Source organism: Pelodiscus sinensis, chromosome 7 (assembly GCF_049634645.1).
Source record: "Pelodiscus sinensis isolate JC-2024 chromosome 7, ASM4963464v1, whole genome shotgun sequence".
NCBI classification, from domain to species: Eukaryota; Metazoa; Chordata; order Testudines; family Trionychidae; genus Pelodiscus; species Pelodiscus sinensis.
In genome coordinates this window covers 8,068,998-8,084,370 of record NC_134717.1, presented here as the reverse complement: position 1 = coordinate 8,084,370, position 15,373 = coordinate 8,068,998, and the positions used below count along the sequence as shown (strand labels likewise).

The window sequence follows — 15,373 nt, the reverse complement described above, 5'->3', positions numbered from 1 at the left end:
GTAAACCTAAATTTACCAGCTAAGGCCCAATATTGAGATGCATTTAGGAGGCTCTCCGGTGGGGCCCTAGGGCATCAGCACCAGTGCATGTGCTGTCCCTCACGATTTTCATGAATGACAGCATTTTCATGAATGACAGCAGCGTGAAACTGACTTTGTCCTCTCTCTGCAGCCGGTGAATAGCAGTGGTGAAATTGCTGACCTGGGAAGCTGTGAGCAGCAGCAGTTTGTCTGGAGTCTAGAAGGGCTTGTCTATGCAAGGAGATATCAGGACTAGATAGTCCAGACTTAAACTCAGTGTGTGGCTGCTCTTAATTCAGAGCGTTTTATACCAGACTAATAGAATCCACTTCCAGAATGGATTAAGTTAATTTGGAATAGGGCACTCGTATTCCAGAGACAGAGCATCCACCCCTGGAGTTAATCTGCTTTAAATTCACACTCTGTTTTATTCCAGATTAATTTCATATGTTGACAGGGAGACAGTACTGCATCCATCACATGTCGAGGGTTTTCTTCCTAAACCCCAAGGTTAGACATAATTTTACAGTGGAGTCTGAAGAGGCATAAGCTGTTACATTCTGCAGAATTTCACTTTGTACTGCTAGCTTCAGGCAAGAGGGGATTTTTTTTTTAAGTGCAGAAAAAAAGAAATCCTCCAAGATGTCCAGTTCAGCATTTTTACTGATTTTTTTTTTATCATGTTTTCACAAAACGGTTCTAAATATATATACTTAACTGTTTGGAGCAATTCATTCTAAACTGTGTAGATTCCTTTGCTGTGGACTGTTCTTTCAGTGTTGAGGATGTGCTGAGGTGGAGTGATTAGGTGTTGTTTACTGGGTTTGAGTTAGACTGTGCTTTCCATTGTTAGTTATTTTTACCTTATGTTTTTGGAAATCCAGTTTTGGGCCAAAGCCTTCATAACTAATTTGAAGTTTGTGGTTCTTTGCAAGATGCCTTTGGTGGACAAGTTAGAGGGGGCGGAGATATTGTGACTGCGCATTTACATAAACAAAACAGGAGCTTCATTTTTGCAAAATTGTTTCCTAAATCTTTTGGATCATCCAATCAGGCTACTTGCTTAGACCAAATTCAGTCTAGGCTATCTTCCTGAATTGAGTAAGCCCATGGTCCCCAGACCGGTGCCCACGGGCGCCATGGCGCCCGCCGGGCCCTTTACGTGCGCCCGCGGAGTAATCTGAGCTGGCCCTGCCCCCGGGCATGCGGCAGGTGCCAGCCCCGTGTGCATGGCCGACCCCGGGCTGGGGGGCGCCGCGCGTACCCTTGCCGGCCCTGGTGCTGGCCTTGGCCCCGCCTCCAGGGGTGCCGCGCGTGCCCTTGCTGGCCCCGGCCTCGCGGAACCTGGGCAGCCCCTGCCCGGGATCGCAGCACATGCCGGTGCTGACCTCGGGTGTGCGGCACATGCTTGGCCCCGCCCCCAGTCACGTAGCCTGTGAGCGGCTCTGCCCCCGTACGCACAGCGCGTGAGCAGCCCCGCCCCCAGGCGCCCGGCAGCCCCAAAACGTTGGGGACCACTGGAGTAAGCCTTTGACTAGGCTTGCAATGTTTGAGTTGTTTCTGGTCCTATGTTTATAGCTATTTTCAAAACGTGGAGAAGTATCAGACATAACAAGTTTGCATCACTGGGTTCTTGGCCTGCAAGGACTTAAGATTTACATGACTGGACAGCTTCTGGGAGGAAGAGTTTTGGTCCTCAAGGCTAATGTCTATAGGTTCCTGCAGTCAGTGGAACTACCTCGTATTGACTAAGGATGTTAAATTGCGGTTATCTGGCTATTCGTATAGCTGATACAGTTTGTAGGTGTTTATCTTTGTCTGAGGGGTTGGAGCAAATGCGGTTGTATCTTAGTGCTTGGCTGTAGACAGTGGATTGTGTGGTATGTCCAGGATGGAAGCTGGAGGCATGTAGGTAAGCATAGCGGTCAGTAGATTTTCGGTATAGGGTGGTGGTTATGTGATCATCACTTATTCACACTGTAGTGTCCAGGAAGTTGATCCCTCGTGTAGACTGGTCTAGGCTGAGGTTGATGGTGGAGTGGAAACAGTTGAAATCACGGTGGAATTCTTCCAGAGCCTCCTTCCCATGGGTCCAGATGATGAAGATGTCATCAGTGTAGCATGAGTAGAGGAGGAGCACTAGTGGGCGAGAGCTGAGGAAGCGTTATGGCTGAGGAAGGTCAGCCATAAAAATGTTGGCATATTGTGGGGCCATGTGGGTGCCCAAAGCGGTGCCACGGGTGTGAAGGTATAAATTGTCCCCAAATCTGAAATTGTTGTGGGTGAGGATAAAGTTACAGAGCTCGGCCACCAGTTGTGCCATGGCATCATCAGGGATACCGTTCATGACCACTTGTATTCCATCTACGTGAGGGATGTTGGTGTAGGGAGCCTCTACATCCATGGTGGCTAGGATGGTGTTTTCTGGAAGATCACCAAAGCATTGTAGTTTTCTCAGGAAGTCACTGGTGTCTCGAAGATAGCTGGGAGCGCTGGTGGCGTAGGGTCTGAGTAGAGTCCACATATCCAGCAGTGAGAGTGCCAATGCCCGAGATGATGAGGTGTCCAGGAGGATGAACCTACGAGGATGAACCTACAAGGAGAAAAAGGGTATATTTTTAAACACGTTCTCTGACAAGTGTTAAAATTCTAGTGAGGACAAAGCAGGTGTAGTTTTAACTTTTGTTAGCTGGTTAAAGTAAACTCTGGGCTTTTTTCTTTGCCTACTGCTCTGTCTTTCCTAGGGTTAATACATCTTTTATGTTCTGTTCTCATACATGCAAAGACCTTGTCCTCATGTATAACACATGCCTTCTCCTCATGTGGATGACTGACTTGCATCCACAAGTAGACTGTGTATAACAGCCAAACTTGTGAGGCTTTGCTCAGGGATATTTGTTTCTTTATTTAATGTGTTAATTTTTTAAACTTGCATCCCACCAATTCCAAAATTGCATAGAGTGATGGCCAGAACTTTCCTGAGTTGGAGGATAATCAAGACACTGAGAGACAGAAAGCGGGGGAGATACGTGGAACTTGATGGGCAGTCAGCAAGGGCAGCCAGAGAGGAAAAGAGAGAGAGAGAGATGGCTTAATTTCTTCCTCCTTCCTAAAATCCTGCCTGCTCAAAGCCCATTCCAGATGGGAGACAGTGGGCAGCAACTGCCTGCCAATCTGTTCCAATCTGGGGGGCTGGAAGGTACTTTGGAGGGGGCAGAAGATACATAAGGCATGATGGAGGGAAAATGGTGGGGGGAGCAAGCATAAGGGCGGGGAACAGAGCCATTGTCATGGTGGGGAGATTAGGAGAAAGGTCAGGAGCCAAATCTTTCGCATGGTGTGGAGAGTGGGGGATGCTGCTATTGAGAGGGCAGTAGGAGGTTGGGGGGGGAGGACAGAAACCCTGGCATAATGTGTACAATGGAGGACCCTGCTGTGGTTTGGGATGGTAACAGGGCTTTGGCATGGTGGGGAGAACAGGGGGACCCAGCAGTGGCAGGGCAAGGGGACAAGGCAAGAATGCTGAACCTTGGAGGGTGGGAGGAAGAGTTTGGGGGGGATGGGTTACAGAAGCTTCATGATTGGAGAGACTGGAGGACCCAAGCATGAGAGGATGGAGACACATGGAGCCTCTGCCATGGAGGGAGAAGGGGAAGGGCAGAATTGGGAGAAGTGGGAATGAGTATGTGCTAGGCATGTTAGCAGGTAGCTGTTTACATGATTAACTGATAAGCTTGGGCTCATTGGTTAATCCTAAATGACATGCACCCACCTCCCTTTCTGCTCTGATACAGAGGCAACAAGTGGGGGCAGGAGCTGGGGTCATGGGGTGTATTAACAACCCTAGTGTGCACACAGCCACTGGTGTGGGCCAGTGGGAGCCCCTGGTAAGGGAGATATGGGGAGTATACAGGCTGCCTGCCAAATGGATATTGGAGAGACTTGCAGGGAGTCCCTGAAATAGAGGGGGATGGGAAAGCGGGGGGAGTGGGTGAGGCAAGGAGCTCTGGTGTGTCCAGTAAGCTCGGGTGACAAGCTGTAGGGTGTGCGATCCCTTGGGATGTGATTGGATCGCACGTGCTTTCATTCTCTAAATCGTGGGAAGTGGTTGGACAGTCTTGTCCTTGCTGAAAAAGATGCTGTTCCTGTTCGTTTTAAATGAATTAGCTCCAAGCATCTGGGTCTTGGCTTGATGTTTTTCCGCTGTTACCTTAATCGAGTTAGTTTAACGACTGAAAAGATTCAGGTTATTAGTGAGATGAGTTGGGTAAGGTAATATCCTTCACTGGACCAGCTTCTGCTGCTGAGAGAGACCCACCTTGTCTGTGCATGCGCACATCGCCCGAACCTGGCTCTTCCGGGTTACAATCTACTCGCCCATAGCGAGTAGATTGTATTATTTGTCGAGCCCTGGTTACAACACTACATAGGATACAGGTCAACATTTTGAAGCCCCAGGCTCTCTATGTTAGCTACATGGCCAGCTAATACTCTTTTGAAATGGGTAGTTTGCATCTTAACAAGCCTTAAGGCAGTGGTCCCCAACCTTTTGGGGCTGCCGGGCGCCTGGGGGCGGGGCCGCTCATGCGCTGCACGTACGGGGGCGGGGCCACTCACAGGCCACGTGACTGGGAGCGGGGCCAAACATGTGCCGCACGCCAGAGGCCGGCAGCGGCATGTGCCGCGATCCTGGGGAGGGGCTGCTCAGGTTCCGCGCGGCCGGGGCCAGTGCGGGCATGCGTGGCGCCCCCAGGGCCAGCGCCAGGGCCGGCAAGGGCACGCGCGGCGCCCCCGGGGGAGGGGCCAGGGCCAGTGCTAGGGCCGGCAAGGGCATGTGCGGCGCACCTGGGGGCGGGGCCAAGGCCAGTGCCAGGGCTGGCAAGGGCATGCGCGGTGCACCCGGGGGCGGGACCAGGGCCAGGGCTGGCAAGGGCACGCGCGGCGCACCTGGGGTCGGAGCCGGCCATGTGCCCAAGGTTGGGGACCACGGCCTTAAGGGCTCCTGTCCATAGGAAGTTGCCCAGAATAGCTATTCGGGTCACAACTTTTCCAGTCACTTACCCTATATGGGCTCTATTCCAGAATAGGCCACTTGATTCCAGAATAATGAGTGCATTTCTAGATGGGAATAATGATTCTGGAATAAAATGACTTATTCTGGAATAGTTTCACAGAAGGAGCTAATATGCATGATTGTAATCTGCAGTAGCTATTCTGATCAATTTCCCCATGTAGACTGGGCTTTTCATTGTTATTGGTCTGAGCTACCACAACTGAAAAACAACTTTGTGCTTGGAAGTCAGGAAATGACAACATTGTAGCAGTAGTTAAGTATGAAGAGACTCCATCTACAAATACCCAGTTAAACAGAGATCAGTCTTCTCTTTTGATCCCTTGCTACCAGTGCTTCTCCAGCATCACTGTGAACCAGACTACAGATGAAAATCCTGTTGAATTAGTTAACTGTTTAAATGCCTGAATAGGTGGGGGTTTCTCGGGTAGCAGTGCTCCAGCCTAGCCAGTGGTGGTGATGAGGAGCTGCTCCAGCCGCTGATGGTTACCCTTAGCTGGTAAGCATCATCCGGGAATGGTGATGCTTACTGATTAACCCTTCACATCCCCAAACCAGACATCAGGAGAAAATCAAGGCAATTAGGCAAGTAACACAGCCAGGAAGGCTTTGCAAAGAGTTCAGTGGTTGGTACTCTAGTGGCTTCCATCAGATAAGAGGGTAGGTAAAGATCCTCATTGTAAAGATAACAGGGGTGTGTTGAGGTCAAGACTTAAGGTTATGAGGGAGGTCAGGCTGTTCTTTAGTTTGGAACTACAGCTAGTACCTCCTTCAAAAAACATTTTGAGATGGGTGCTTTGAAACTAGGACAGTTCTATTCAGTTTCCCATGATGGTATCTGAGGGCATTGTTCAAGATTTGAAAGTTGAAATTAAAACTGGGCCCGGCGCCCAGATAGAAATTAGTTTTTGTACAAGCTGAATAGGAAAAGGACCCCCCCCCCCCCCACCGAAAAGAGAAGGTCACAAATGCAGTGAACCAAATAGAAAAGCCTTACCCAGAGCCTTCCAGACAAAGAGGGAAAGGGGTGAACTGTCTTACATAGTCTCCATGGGCTGGCAGTCTTATTGAACATATGAGACCTCCAAGAGCTGGTGAAATCTTAGTTTCAAACTCCTGCATGGGGATTTTGCATGTGGGTTGTATTCTAGTCTTCATTGTGCTGCTGAGGTTCTTCCCTTTTGCCCTGAAGCTGTTACAAGGGGCTTTCACTGCTCAATGATTTTCTAGGTGTATGAAATCAGTGACTGCACAGTGGGCACAGACTTAAAAACACTTCTTTGCAAGGCAGAATAGTGTTACATTTACCAGTGCAAAATATACTCGCTCACTGTTTACAATGATGGTAGTAGAAAATACTAATAGTTTAATTTCCAATTTGAGAAAAAAAATACCTTACCTTGAGTAAGTGGGCAAATCAGAGCTTTGCAGAATCCTAGGGCCAGTCCTAAGGATGTTGGGATGGATGCTTATTGCTCATAAATGGTGCTGGATTAAAGGCCCGTACAGACTGACAGCAGTGCGCGGAACACAGCAGTGATAAATGCCTCACTTGAGCACTGATCTTGCAGGGGCGAGAAGGGAGTTCAGTCTTCCTGGCCTTTTCAGTCCTGGGCCTTTTCCCCTACCATGGGAATTTTTTGGCAGAGACACTTGCCAGTGGGAACTGGGTAGAGAAACCAAACAGCAATAAGATGGTTTAAAAAGTGCTTTAAAAAAACCTGCCATTGTGGGCTAGATTTGAACCAGTGGGGAGGGGGACAGTTGGGGCACTGATCATGTGATTGTCTCCCCATTAGGGATGTAAGTGACTAGTTGCTTCTCCTCCTCCCTCCCTCCCCCGCCTCTATCAGAAAGAGGCAGCGGGGGGGTGGGGGGAATGGGAGTGTTGGGAGCCTGCTTAAAAGCTGTTCCCTCCAGCTCCATGGGAGGGGGGTAGGGGCGCAGCAGCAGCATTCCAACTTTGAAATGCACAAGAGTGCCTGCGGGGGCTCTTCTACATTTCAAAGGCAGAACGCTGCGCTAGTCCTTATCGACTAATCGAATAGTCGATGAAAATCCCATCGATTATTCGATTAGTTAATTAATCAAAACTACTCCCCATGTGACTCCTCCCCACACCACCCCTAGCCCAGAGGAGGGCTCTGTCCCCTTGCTGCTGCTTAGCAATGGGGCCCCAGGGATTAGTGGGGGACAGGGTCTAGTGCTGGAAGCAGGGGTCAGCCCCAGGCCACTCCGCTCCCAATCATTTGCTCCACTTCCCACTGCTGCTGGCAGTGAGTGTGGCAGACTCCTGGCCCCTGTCAGTCCCCTGGGCGAGGGGGCTGGGGGCCCTCAGATGTGGAAAGCCTCCACAGCAAATTAGTCGGGGACAGAGGAGCTGAAAAATAACCTGTTCTGTGTATGGCCGGCTCTTGTTTTCTGTTTCTCTAAGCCTGTATGTTCACACCAGTTAGGTATCTGCTTTGCAGCCTCTCCGCTTCCCCCTTCCTTCACACTGAGCCTGACCTGCTTTCCTTGTGCTAGTGCAGAAAGTAGGGCAGGCTTCTAGCTTTGGATGTTATTATTAGAAAGTGTTTAAAAAAAATCAAATCCTGGATTCTTACCTTCCTCGCCTTTTCAAAGAAAAACGGTGCAATAAAGAGAGCACCTCAGGAAAGTTATATATCGTGATGCTGACTCCTGCCTTTAGCAGCATGAGAGAGACTGAAGCTAAAGGGCAGGAATGGGGGGAGAAGAGGCTCCTTCCCTGGGCTAGGATTCATTTAGATATGGAGGGGGCGTGGCAGAGAGACACTGCAGCTGTTTGTAAAGGGAGATTTCCAGTCAGTAGCATTAGACTGGAGGTTCCTTGACATACTTCCTCAGCTTGTGTTAAGATGCAGAAAAGCCCTGCTGAAAAGGAACAGTGAAGAGCACACTCAACTCTGTGACTGAGTTGAGAATCCAGAGTTGTACCATGGTGGATTACACTGCTGTAAATCCCCAGTGAGAGCAGTTTGCCCTCTGAGTTTCTTTTATGGCCCTCCTTACAGGACATCTCAAACAGTATTAGCTAAACCACATTTTGCACACTATGCTAGTAAGGTGTTTCCCAGGCCAGCATATTGAGGGCTGCATGGTGTTAGCCAGTTTATAAAACCATGTTGTAATGTGGCTCATCACAGTTAGATCTCTAGAAACAGGTTTTGATTTTCCTAACAAAAGCTGTGGTTCTGGCTTCTATTTGACCTGTATTTTTGATGGGGCATAAAATAGGATCCGGATTCTTATGACATTGGATCTCATTTGACTGAAAATTTTCAGCAGTCAGATTTCTTTCTGTACTCATTTCTTAAAACAGACACACATTCTCAGTAACTGAGGAGCCATATAACTGGAACATCACTCGACCTTTGGGGACTGACAGAACACGTGAATTCTCATCCACCCTTGATTGAGACCCAAATTTGCTGGATCTATCACTAGAACTGCTTCTCCGGGGACTGATGGATAACTGCCTTTTTAGAAACATAACCCAAGGTCTTTGTCCTGACCTGCCTAATACTGTCTGTTTAAAAAAATAAATCCTAGCAATACCGTTTGCATCTGGTTTATTACATCTTCATCTCCCTCTGATGAATAACCTGTTTTGTCACATGTTTTGATTTTCTTCATAATTAATTTGTTTAAGCTACAGTGCTGTCTTGTTTTTCTTTCTTTCAGAATGGGCTGCTGAACCAGGAGATATTTCAGACCCAATGATACAGCATTGCTGCACCGCTCACAGCTTTATCTATTACTAGTTATTTAAACTGGACTTTTAATATCCTGCCAGCTGCTCTTCAGACACACATGGTGCATTGTTGTCATTCTCAGAATTGCATCTTTGAAACCCAGGGCCTCAGTAACCTTCGTGGAACAAAGAGGCAACCTACAGGATACATTTATAGTGGGATTTCTCAGACTTACTGCCCTCTAGCTTTATTCTCCCCAGTGCTGAATTTCTAGCACATCATGGAGCCTGGTATGGAGTATTGCTTAGCACAGGTGCTTCAGAAAGATGTTGGAAAGAGACTTCAGGTTGGCCAAGAATTGATAGATTATTTCTCAGATAAACAGAAGTCTGCTGATCTTGAACATGATCAGACTATGCTGGATAAAATGGTTGATGGACTTGCCACTTCTTGGGTAAATTCCAGCAATTACAAGGTAAGATTTGCTTGGGGAAAACTGATTAGAGTCTAATTCTGCTTTAGTCTGGCAAGTCATATTGTCTTATATGTAAGGAACTTCTTTTAAATAAACATGGAATCTTGTTCATTTTCACTTGTTGTTCTGCAGACTTCTTCATAGTCCTATTCAATCCATTGTTCTCACCTCATTTCTCAAAGATTTTGTAGTTGATGCTGTAGTCGAGGACCCATGGTACTCAAACTGCAATGCTTAAATAAACAAGTGTGTTAATATTCTGTATCTTAAATCACAGCTAAGCTTTTCTCCAAATTGAGTAGCAGGTTACATTTTGCAGTTAGCTAACTTGGATTGTTTGCATAGCTTGTTCACTTGTGCGATTTGGTCATCTCCAATAGCTGTTGCATTGTTAACAGAAGTTAATGAATTTGTACTGGATATATTTGTAATATATTAATTGGTTTTATTGCAAAACATTCATATAATCTGCCAATATCCTTTTATTCTTGCATTGAACAACAGCTAATGTGAGTTTTACATTAACTGCTTTTATGATACAATATGTAAGTGTACTTTATACTTAGTAGAAGGCTCATTCAGCCATTGTATCTTCAGCTATGTCAGAATTTGCCATCATTTGTAGTGATATCACTGTGGGACAGGAATGGGTGGCAGGACATGGAACTCTCCATAGCAATTAGGGATGTGGTATCTGGGAGTAGCCCCCTGCCGGTGGGCAGCTGTGGGCGGAGGGCTGCTCCAGCTTGGTTGGGTCCCTGTGTGGGATTGCTGGCTTCTAACCCCTGAGTCGGCAGCCCCATATGGGGCTGGCAGAGCCTCCTGCCTAGCACACCCTTTAATCGGTGAACTGGTTAAACACTATGTTTAACTGGTTACATTCCTCATAGCAATCTGCCACCACTCTCCAAGGCGTATTTGTCTTTTGTGTAACAAGTTAATTGGCTAATTCTTAACGCGCAAGTGTTAACTTACAATTTGTACGTGTTCGCTTCCTTCCTGTGGAGGCCTCACGGACCCAGGATCAGTCTCTCCCAAATCATAGTTGAAACACATTGCCCAGGTTGTATGAGAAAAGTAAGGCAGTTCTGTTGTGGATAACTCATGGACTTCTTCAGTTCTTTTGAGAACTGAAACGCTTCACGGGATTAAAAACCCCAGAGCTTGGAATGAATTAACTATGGTTCCCTCTGGAATTATTTGCGATTTACGGCATTATGCAGAGCCTGGAATACCAGTTACTCAGGTGCTCCAGAGTTCATTGTTTCCTGCAACTCCATTTCAGTGTTTTCACAGACTTTTTAAACTGGCAGTGTGTGCAAGGATGCAGCATTTCTCTGATTTATATGATCAGCTGCATTTTTTTGCATTGCCCTGTTCGTTGTCTGCATTTGTGCAATTGAATTTTGAGTATGCTTGATTGGGCACTGAGCAATTGTGGTGGAAGCTGAACTTCCTCTGACGTTTTAGAGAACTTCTGCATGTCACAGGTGGCAAGAAGATCAGTTCTGATGCACACTGCAAAGACATCTTGATGTGTGCATGCCAGCTGTTCTGTTACCTGAGGGTATTGCATGCTTTTTCCTTCTTCCTAAGGGGTTCCTCAACTATTATGTTATCTTACTACTGAAGATGTTGGAATTCACAGATATTATCAACTTTTTTCTATTCATAGCGCTTTTAAAAATTAACAAAGGTTATATAGATACATAGGATGTGCCAAGCTCAGCTTGAAGTTAAAATGCAGAGTAAGATTTTTGTTTTTATATGTTATCGTTGCTTTTTTTTTTCTTCACCATTGGTCCCTTGAAATATGCATTCTCCCAACTTCCAGCAAGGAATTTTATGGGGATTAGTGAAGCAGGAAAGACCAATAAGTCATTGACTCTCCATATAGTCTCACATTTTTGTATGACCTCATATTTTAAATATGTAGATCTTCTTATTGCATAAATTGAGGCAGCGGCTACATTCAGGCTACGTCTAGACTGGCATGATTTTCCGGAAATGCTTTTAACGGAAAAGTTTTCAGTAAAAAGCATTTTCGGAAAAGAGCATCTAGATTGGCATGGACGCTTTTCCACAAAAGCACTTTCTGCGGAAAAGCGTCCGTGCCAATCTAGATGCGCTTTTCTGCAAAAAAGCCCCAATCGCCATTTTCGCGATCGGGGCTTTTATTGCGGAAAACAAATCTCACCTGTCTACACTGGCCCTTTTGCGCAAAAGTGACTTTTGCCCGAACGGGAGCAGCATAGTATTTCCGCAAGAAGCACTGATTTCTTACAGTAGGAAGTCAGTGCTTTTGCGGAAATTCAAGCGGCCAGTGTAGACAGCTGGCAAGTTTTTCCGGAAAAGCGGCTGATTTTCTGGAAAAACTGGACAGTCTAGACACAGCCTCAGTGTTTATCATTGTTATGGAAACTAATGGTTTTCTTTCATAGTACAGGCTGAACCTCTCTCATCCAGAACTCTTATCCAGAAACATCTGTGGTCCAGAATGATTTTTGTTAGCCAAATGTCCACTTTTTATGGGTGTGGCCAAGTCTCCCGTGGCCCCATAAAGTTTGTTTACAGCCACCAGTCCTGGATCTGTGTTCTGTGCTGTTATTTAGCTTTAATTCACCCCTACATGTCCTCTAAGAGCCCAGTGAGCAGTGGAAGTGTAGGTAATGGTGCGAGAAAACACTGACCTCCCGTGATCCAGAAATCTCTCTAGTTCAGAGCTGGTCTGGTCCTGAGGGTGCCGGGCGAGAGAGGTTCAACCTGTCGTTTATAAAATGACTTATCTTTGGAATAGATCTGCTACTTACGCAAAGGCCCTTCACATAGAAGTTATGCCTGGAGAGCCTTTAGCTCAGTGGTATGTTTAATTGGTTAAGCTCTTACATGGAGCTGGGCTGGGGTCTGGAGCAACCCCCTGCAGACTGTGGCTGGGTTGGAGCACCCCCACCCGCAGTGCGGCAGGCTGTTCCGGCCAGGCTGGCCTCACCAAAGGTGGGGGCTGCTCCATCCTGAGCTGTTGGTTAACCATAATCGGTAAGCATCACCTGCTAAGGGTGATATTTATTGGTTAACCATTCACATCCCTACAACCTGGATGTAAATCTTGCACAATAGTATACCTGTCTCCATCTCTTGTTGTGGCTCGCTGCATTTAAATTACCGTCTCCCTGCATATTGGCTGCTTGGTGGGATCATAGGAGCTCAGGTTCCTTTGCTCAGTGCTACTTGCAGGGGGAACTAGGTGTGAGAGTGAGGCTAGGGGAGCTCCTGATATTTGATCAAATCCAGGGGCTCTTCTAAATAACTGCAGGTTACTTATCACTTCCATAGAGTAGCCATCAGGAGATCTAGACTGGGAGTGTTTGGCTACAGTTGAAGAAGCCAGTATTTCTAGTGTATCTGTCTCTTTCTCATTCTTGCTCCATCCCCAAGTCTGGAAGTGTCTATTTAAAGCAAAGACTGGGGTGATATCACTTGATGATTTCCCTGTTCTGTTCATTCCTTCTGGGATCACCAAGCATTGGCCAGTGTCGGCAGACAGGATACTGGGCTAGATGGACCTGACCCAGTATAGCCATTCTTATGACTGAGACTATATGGAAACTGAAATTCAGAATCGCTGTTACTGAACGTTTCATTAATAAAAGAAGGTCTTGAGCTTTGAGTCACTGATCCGGTGGCATGAGACAGTATGCTTAGTTTACTCCTGGCTGTGGCCTGCGCCCAGTATTGCTCTTAGCTAAGTCTGTCAGCCATCCAGTGTAATTATGGAAACATCAGCACACACAGGCTAAGTGACTTTCACAAGGCTGCCCGCTTCAGGATTCAAAACAATGAGTCCCAATTGCCAACGACACAACAAGAGTAAATCTATTTAAAGAGAGGATATAGGTTTCCTTTTGGAGTGCATAGGCCTCCACTGTCTAATAACTGTGCTCAAGCAGTTTTTTAGACTCTGGCTTCGTCCACGCAGTATTTTGTGGAATCCTTCCTCTTGGCGCCAGCTAACACCCTTCTCCAAAGGCTGTAGCAAAAAAGAGAAGGTGGCTAGGAGAAGGGAGTGCATTGCTTCAGTCAAAGGCGATACAAGTGTCGTGCATGGAAGAGCGTAAGTAAATCCCAAGTTGATCTTTACAGTATTTAATTGGCAAGACTACCTACAAGTGAGTTGACAGACTGCTGCATCCCTTGTTTGTGCTGATGGCTTGCAGTCCCAGCAGTTCATGGTGAGCTGCTGTTTTCTGAAGGGAAGAAGACACTCTAAAGCAATTCATGATGTCTGATAATCTCATATCAAAGGAAATATGAAAGATGTTCCCAAGAAGCAAGGCACTTGGAGACCCTGTCCAATGCTGCCTTTTCTCCACTAACAGGCATTGCTATTAATGCTGCTGCAGCTTGTAGACCTAGGAATCTGATTACACAGACCATAGGCTTCCGCTGATGAATATCCTGGGGACAGAGACACTGCATATTTAATAACTTACTGTGTAAAGAGAATTACATGTGAACTAGCCTGGTATCTAAAACCCAGCATAGGAAAGCTGGAACAAAGGACCATTGCATGGGACTACCATGACCCCCAAATCTTTTTCAGTCACTGCTTCCCAAGAGAGTCCTCCATTCAGTATTAATGACCTACGTTCTTTGTTCCGAGATGTATACATTCATATTTAGCCATATCAAAGCACAATTTGTTTGCTTGTGCTCTGTTTACCAAGTGATCCGGATCTGAATCAATGACCTGTCCTATTCATTATTTACTCTCCCACAATTTGTATGTTCTCTACAAACTTTACCAGTAATGGTTTTATATTTTCTTCTAGGTCATTGCTAAAATTCTTAAATAGGGTAGGACCAAGAAATAGTCCCTGTGAGATGCCACTGGAAATACACCCTGTCACAGATGATTGATCATTTACAGACATTTTGAGTTATCAGTCAGCCGTATTTTTAATCCTTTTAATTTTTGTAGCATGTTCATTTTATATCGTTCTAGATTTCAAATCAGAATTTCATGTGGTATCAAGTTAAATGTCTCCTAGAAGTCAGTCTATTGTTGTTAAAATATTTATCTTTTTTAAGAGATTATAAATTTATCAAGTTAGTCTGACAGACTGTTTTCCATAAACCTGTGTTGATTTGCATTATTTACATTTATTCTCCTTTAATTTATTAATAAATAAAGTCAATAAAAGTCAGCCACTCCATTGTCTGGATTCTTCTTAGGATGATCGTTCAACACCCAGTCTGTATCAACCAAACGTTATTACGGACTAATGGCTGTTTATTAGCCTTTTTTAAATGAGTCAGGAGTCTTAGGTTGTGTCTACATTTAAACTGCTACAGCTGCAATGCTTCAATGTAGGTCAGCAGTGGGCAACCAAGAATAGTGAGTGGGTCTCATGAGCGGTCCTCTTTTATCTCAATGGCCCACAGCAGCGGGGATGGTGTGGGGGTGTGAATCAGCATTTTTGCAGCACCACGAATTGTCGGAGAGGGAGAGTGAGGAGTAGGAAGTGCAAGTCTCTAGTGCCCCAGTGTGCAAGAGGTGCGTGGGTATCGGAGGCAGACAGGGTCCAGGAGCTGCAGGTGGAGGTGGTGTCAACTGGAGGAGTTGTGTAGATAATCCATCTCCCGAAAAATTGACAGTTACACTGAACTGCAATTCTTCTGTCAAGCTATTTCTGTGCAAGTCCTTTACACGGAAAGGGCACATCTAATTATTCTTGCACAGCATGCTACAGTGCAATAGTGACCGTTGCTAGCATGTTTAGGCCACCTGTGTTTACAGCTAAATTTGTCATTCTCTGAACTCCTTTGGATTGTGCTAGGAATGTAGGGATTCAACTAAAGGAAGAAGCAGAGGACATCTTGAAAAATTAAAAAACGTTATTCAGATGATCTTGGTAAAAACAAATACCACACACTCAAGAAAATGGAGACCAGGGACCTGATCCTATCCCTATTCATGCCAGTGTGGTTTTTGCTACTAACATAATTATCCACAGAATTGGGACTCAATATAGCAGAATTCAAATAGTTTTGAAATAAAATGCTTTTCTCCTTTTTAGTGAGGTATCAGCT

At 46.0% G+C, this 15,373-nt stretch overlaps 1 protein-coding gene across 15 annotated transcripts in view; it reads left to right on the top strand.

Annotated features, from left to right (window-relative positions):
* CLASP1 (cytoplasmic linker associated protein 1) overlaps positions 1 to 15,373 on the top strand; it is a 250,998-nt gene that overhangs the window by 20,446 nt on the left and 215,179 nt on the right. For all 15 annotated transcript variants that reach the window (XM_075933080.1, XM_075933085.1, XM_075933099.1 and 12 more), the window contains exon 2: positions 8,798 to 9,283. In XM_075933080.1, the coding sequence (XP_075789195.1) occupies positions 9,089 to 9,283 (195 nt within the window). In that variant the 5' untranslated portion in view covers positions 8,798 to 9,088. The remainder of the gene's footprint in view (positions 1 to 8,797; positions 9,284 to 15,373) is intronic.